The 6,407-nt window shown below is 64.3% G+C and overlaps 1 protein-coding gene across 1 annotated transcript in view; it reads right to left on the bottom strand.

Annotated features, from left to right (window-relative positions):
- Positions 1-4,231: 4,231 nt before the first annotated feature.
- CHLNCDRAFT_137800 (hypothetical protein) overlaps positions 4,232-6,407 on the bottom strand; it is a gene marked incomplete at both ends in the record, with an annotated part of 5,883 nt that continues 3,707 nt past the window's right edge. Inside the window, 5 exons of the mRNA XM_005851392.1 lie at positions 4,232-4,638; positions 4,775-5,072; positions 5,175-5,207; positions 5,293-5,461; positions 6,073-6,252. Coding sequence (XP_005851454.1) covers positions 4,232-4,638; positions 4,775-5,072; positions 5,175-5,207; positions 5,293-5,461; positions 6,073-6,252 — 1,087 coding nt within the window. The remainder of the gene's footprint in view (positions 4,639-4,774; positions 5,073-5,174; positions 5,208-5,292; positions 5,462-6,072; positions 6,253-6,407) is intronic.

Here is a 6,407-nt window from a genome sequence, read left to right on the forward strand (position 1 = left end):
GCTGCGGCAGGTTGGTCACTACATGGGGTGCACATCAGTTTGGCATGGAGGGATTGGGCGCACGTCACGGTAGGCCTCAGGTTCCCACCACGGTGAAGGCTGGCACATTGATGTTGGCCCAGTCGGAGAAGGACCTGCAGCACGCGCGTTAATGGGGAATGGGGTGTGGCTGCGGGGTGAGGGGAGGAGGGGCTCACTCGCTGCATTCTTGTGCATACGCCCACCGCCCACCTCCAGGCTGCTAGTAGGTGGCGGCAAGCCCTTGCCCCCATACCACCAGCATGTGCTGTCCACCCGCCCCGGACCAGTCGGCGTCGGCATTGGCTCACCAGCTGGATCCAGAGTCGATGCTGAACACATAGCCCAAGTAGGAGGACCCCTGGGTGGCAACAAAACTGGAACGAAGGGCACAACCAAGGAAACTGACAAAGGGGCCGCCCCCGGTTAGCGAGAAGACGGCGGCATAGGTGGTGCTTGGGCTGATTTTCCAGTCGATGCCGCCGATTCCGAGGTTCCAGTCGTCAAAACTGGGACTGTTCAGAAGCCAATTGTACCGCTGGACCTGAGAGTACAGCGGGGCCCCCGTTGGCTTGTTGGAAAAGTCCACCAGGTAGAGCGAGGCAAGGATGTCGTACGTGCCGACCGCCATGCTCAGGTACATGCCAAACTTGGTGAGCGCCCTTTTTCCTAGTCCAGGCGAAATGAACACAAAGCCCACCCACTGGTTGGCAGAGACGGTGTGCTCGTCGCCCGGCATCCCCCCGCACGCGGCAAAGATGCCACCAGGGTTGGAAGCGTTGTTGATGGCGCTGGCGTAGCCGTTGTTGTCGATGATGAAGCTGCCACAACAACGGGTTGGGGTTGGGGTTGGGGTGGGAGCGGGGTCGTCAATGGAGATGGAGGGGCACCACAAAGTTAGCGCTGCCAAGCTCAGCGCCCACTCACGGCTGGAGTGGAGGAGGTCCCGGGGGCGGTGGCGACGGCGGCGGTGGCGGCGGCGGCGGCGGTGCCTTGGGCGAGTCTCGCGGGATGACCGTCCACACCAGCAGCACCGAGGAGTTCTTGGCCTTGGGGTACATGCCCAGACGCGGGTTGCCACACTTGCCCTTGGCACCTTTGGGCGCCGCCAGGGCACCCAGATACTGCGCGCGGCAGTTCGCGGCCCCCTTGCCGCGCGACTGCAGCATGCAGCACCGGCGGCGGCTGTCAGAACACTAGGTGCAGGCCTGCGCTCCCCATGCATGGAGCCTCGCCAGAAGAGCACCAAGCAGGCGGGCTCACCGCCGCGCGGATGTAAAACTGGCCATGAGCGCCTTGGGGCTGGCCAGCCACGGCCGGGGCCCGCTCCAGCACGAAGAAAGTCTGGCCTCCCATCGCCGCTGATGTGCGAGTGCACCTGGAGGGGGCAGCCAGAAAGCTGCGGGGCTTGCAGGCGCCCTTGCCGCCCGACCGTCCCACCAGCTGCGGCAGGCAGGCGTGCAGCGGGGGAGTGGGTGTCAGCAGGAAGGGGACGGGGTGTGCAGTGGCAGTGGCTGGCTGGGCCTGGCAGGCACGGGCAGCCCAGTCCTACGGCAACATCATGTGGTGAGGATGATCCTCACCCACACCTGGAAGGAGGAGCGCACGCCCACCAAGTCGGCGGGGCTGCCTGAGCCTGGGGCGGGCTTCATGCGCCAGGTGGCGCGTTGCGCGCTTCCCGTCTGCAGCATCACCAGGCTGTCGGTTCCCCTGCGGCAGTGTGCGCGGCGGGAGGGTGTGAGTGGGCTGGGTGGGGAGGGGCTTGGCACGCCGATGCGGGCTGGGCTGGCTGCTGCTGATAAGGTATGCTGGGCGGGGGCTGCAGCCAGCTGACGTCCTGCAGCTCACTTGCAGGTGTTGCCTCCAAGAAAGCCTGCAGCAGGGGACAGAATGGCGTTGCCACAGTTACTGCTGCATTCCAAGCACACAAGCTGGGTGGTGCGAGCAGCTGCAGGCAGGCTGGCAGCTATGCGGCGCCAGCGCCATTTGGCGCCAACGGCTAGCAATCAACCACCGCTCACCGCTGGAGTCTGTGCAGCCGCGGCGCCCGATCAGCTTGATCCACTTGCGGCCACTCCACACCTTGGATTTCGCTGACACGCCTGAGGGGAACGCACAGGGCGGCGGGGAGGGGAGGGCGGCGGTGATGCCGCGACATGCTGGCTGGCCGGCGTGGAGGGCTGCTGGCCCTGGCGCTGCTGCAATGCCCTGCCGGATGGCAAGCTCTAGCCTGCCAATCAAAAGGGCCTGCAAGTAGCTGCCAGCCCAGCTCCACCAGGGTGTTCACCTGAGGCCATCAAGGCCACTGCGGCCAAGGCCAGCAGCCTGATCAGGTGCATGGCAGCTGTGGGGAGTGCCAAAACAAGACGGCAGGGAGGTGGGCCGTGTTAAGGGAGGGGGCTCAAGGTCCCCAAGGGGCGTCCACGGGCTTCACAGGCAATTGTGGCCTGGAGAGCGGCGCAAATCCTGCTGCTTTTTGATTCGGCGCGCTTTTACTTACCTGGGGGCGCGGGGTACCCAGGTAGGGGGACGACTGGTAGGGTAGCTTTAGCCGCATCTCCTCTCTTTCCTTTGTATTTGCTTCTGAATTGGCGTCCCACAGGCAGAGCTGGCGCCAATGCAGGGTCTGGCTGAACTTGTCAGCTGCCGCCCGCCGCAGGGGGCGGCTTGGGCGGAATTCAGGGCAGCCAAAGAAGCAGCAGATCACCACCTGCCGTGATTTTCATCACTCGCCCAGCCATGGCCACCTCTATTACCATGCATGCTAAAGCCCACCCACGCAGTGCTGCGAGGCTGCTGCTGATTGCCTTCACAGTGATTTTGAGTTAAACGCCAGGTGCCGCACCGGAGTGCCGCGGCGGAGGGCACTGGATTCTGAAAGGAGCATGCATTTGCTTACATGATGTCAACAGAAAATATGGGCATGGGTCATGTGTGAGGGTGCAGGTCAGTGGCAGCAGGTTTGGAGGGATTGGGCAGACAACTGCAGCATGAAACCTTCAGGGAGGCAGGCAGGCATCAAATTGCAATTGCCACCAATGTGAAGGCAGGGACGTTGATAGACGTGGACAAGGTCCTGCATCACAGCAATGGGGGTGGCCTCGCTGCACTGGTGACCCGTGCTCCCAACCGCCGGTGCACCCCACACAAGCCACCTCACCCCGCTGGCCGCCCACACACAGCTTCATGCACCCGCAGCTCACCAGCTGGCTCCGATTCCGTCAAAGGACATGGCAAATGTCATGTACTTTGCGCCCTGGGTGGTGACAGAGGCTGTGGGGGAGTCGCAGCCGAACAAGGTGTAGAAAGGAGCTTGGCTAAATAACTCTGAAAACAGCGAGTATACGACGGCATAGCCGGTGGAGGCCTCCACAAGAAAGGGGGCGTGGTCATCGTTGTTACTCAATTGCGATACATGAAAAACTCGTCGTCAAAAGCAAAGCTGACTTCCTCAACGCGGTTGGCCACTGGCGGCCCAGCGGGCCTGTTGAAGGCGTCCACCCGGTACAGGGTGACATAGATGGCATATGTTCCTGCGATCGGAAACTTGATGTACACCCCAAGACGGGTGATGGTGCGGTTGCCGCCGGTAGGCGGCGTCTTGAAGACAAACCCCACCCGGAAAGCCTCCGAGACATTGACAAGCGCGCCAACCCCTCCCTCACAGGCGGCAAAGGAGTTGAAGTTGCGAGCAAAGCCGTTGTTGTCGATGACAAAGCTGCCAGAGCAACGGGGGTGGAGGAGGGTTGGTGGGTGCGTTAGTGCAGATGGAGGGGCACCCCAAACGTTGGCGCTGCCAAGCTCAGCGCCCACTCACGGCTGGGGTGGAAGAGGCCCCATCACTCGCCCCAACCATGGCACCTGCCTTCGACGAATGCTCAGGCATTTTGATTCCATCCAAGCGGCACATGCAACACATTTGGCTGGTCTCCGTGTGGGTGCCTTGATCTCACCTATTGAGGCTGTTCCCAGTGAACTGGATGCCCCATGCTCTTTTGAGCAGTGGTGCACAGTGCGTGCTGCCTGTGCTTGCGTCGCCACCACTAGGAGACCGACCATGCAGGGGTGTGTTACATCATGTATGCTACAACCAGTCATGCCGGCTGCACGGGAGCTCGCTGGCTCCGAATCCGCTCTGTAAGTCAAGTCAAGTCAATTGACTTGCAAGTCAAGGGAGTGCTGCTGCAAAGCAGCGGCCGCAAGCGCGGCTGCGCTAGTGGTGCAGCAGGTGCGTAGCGTTGTGGGGGTGCAGCTGGCAGCAGGAGTAGGTTTCAAGGTCGAAAAAGTCGAGGCTGCGGTGCTGCTGGTAGGCCTGCAGCAGCAGGGCGTCATCAGCGGAGGTGGTGCGGCAGGAAGGGCGCGCGCCCATGGCCGCCAGCCAGCGCCCGACGCTGCCACCCAGCGCCGCGCCCACGTCATAGCCGGTCAAGGGCTGGGCCACTGCATAGCGCTTGAGGAAGGGATACACCATGATGTCTGCCAGGCTGGGCTGGGGCCCCAGCAGGAAGGGGCCGCCGTGCTGCCGCAGCGCCGCATCCAGCCCGGCCAGCTGCACCTCAAACGCCGCCCGCTGCGCCGCCGTCTGCCCGCTGCCGATGCCCCAGTGCCGCGCCGTGGCGCCTGCGGCGCGCACACGTGGCAGGGGAGGGGGAGTTGAGCTCCCAGGCTGCGACCTGCCGCAGGCAGGCGCCAGCTTCTGCAGGCACCCTGCACCTTGGAGCCTCGGGCAATCCCTGCCCCCCCCCGCAGCACCCACCTGCCATCAGGTCCAGCCCCACCGACACAGCGCCACTGCAGGGGCCCCGCAGCAGCGCCTCCATCTGTCGCTGCAGGGGTGGGTCCTGGGGCGTCAGGCTGGGGCCTGCCGCCTGGGCATCCACGTGGCGGCAGATGTCTGCAGACTCCACCACCACGCTGCCGTCGAGCTGCAGGGCAGGCACCAGGCCGCGCGGGTTGACGCTGCGGTACCAGGCGGGCTTGCGGGACAGGTCGATGTGCACCAGGCGGTGAGGCAGGCCCTTCTCCAGCAGCGCGATCCACACGCGCTCCGCATACTGCAGGGCGGGCCGATGGGTGGGTGGGTGGGTGCATGGGTGGGTGAGCGGGAGTGCAGAGCAGAGGAGAAGGCCCGGGGTGCTGAGGAGCACCTCTCTCACCGGGCACAGGCAGTGGGTGTAGAAGACGGTGCCCTGCAGAAAAGGGTTGACGAGGAAGGGGTGTGATCGGGCTGGCAATGGTCTGCAGCATATATGCAGAGTCCCGAGCGTTCCGCACCTCGCGAGGCGGCGCCGCCAGCTGCCACCCTTCCTCAGCGGTGAACAGGGCGACCGCCTGCCCGCCTGGCGTGGCTGCCGCTGCGGCCGTATTGGCCTGTGCTGCGGGTTTCCTCCCCCCTGGCAGGCTCCCCCGAGGCTCTGCAAGCCGCCTGGCGCTGGGGAACGCGCTGCGTGTGGCAGGCGGGGCTGCAATGATCGGCGGTGAACAGTGCATGGTTGGCGATGCGGCAGTTAGCGAAGGAAGGCCTCCCGAGGAGGCCCACAGCACAGCATGGCGCAGCGGGCGGCAGCTTGGCGGGACCCCACGCAGGCTCATGCAGTTCGTTGCTATTGGGGTGGTTGCAACTCATTGTCAGGGACGCGTTCGTTGCGAGAAAGCAAGCTGCTGGAAGCAGAGAAAATCTGGGCCTGACAAGGCGACAGGGCGGCTGTTTTGGCGGCACCCCACAGGCAGAGAAAAGTGGCAACGGCGGGTTCATTGCGACCCATGAAATGGGGAAGGCTAGCGTGCAAAGGTGCAAATTGGGGCGGCGGCAGCGCAGGGAAAAAACGCTGTGCCGTGGTGGGTTGGGTGAGCGTCATCGCCACACAGCAGAAAAGGATGTGGCAGAGAGAGACAATGACTGCAGTGCAACAGCCGGTGTGCAGCGGCAAGGGATCCCATGGCAGTGTATAGTACATCCAGGGAGGACGTGGGACGGAAGTCTGGGCAGTCTGGGGTTGCTGAGCTCAGAAGAAGGAAAACGGGGAGGCTGTGTGTTGGTGGGCAGGGCCTTACGCGGCCTGTGGGGTGATGGCGGGGGAGGCGTCGGCCTCGCTGCCGGCCGCGCTGCCGTTGAGCCCGCCCTCTGGCGCCGTTGACGGCGCCCTCTGGCCCTCGGGGGCCGGGGCTGCTGCCGCAGCCGCAGCTTCCTTGCTGGCCTTCTCCTGCTCATACTCCTTGAGCTGCGTGCCCAGGCTGCAGGCACAGAGCGAAGGCAGAGGAGACGAGGCGTAGGTGGGTGGTGGGCGGTGGGGGTGTGTGGCTCATGCAGGGCCGGCTCACGGGCCGGCGCCATCCTTGCAGAAAGCCCTCAATGCACACATTCGCGCCCCCCCCACACCCCCACACGC

This window comes from Chlorella variabilis, assembly GCF_000147415.1.
Source record: "Chlorella variabilis unplaced genomic scaffold CHLNCscaffold_2, whole genome shotgun sequence".
NCBI lineage: Eukaryota > Viridiplantae > Chlorophyta > Trebouxiophyceae > Chlorellales > Chlorellaceae > Chlorella > Chlorella variabilis.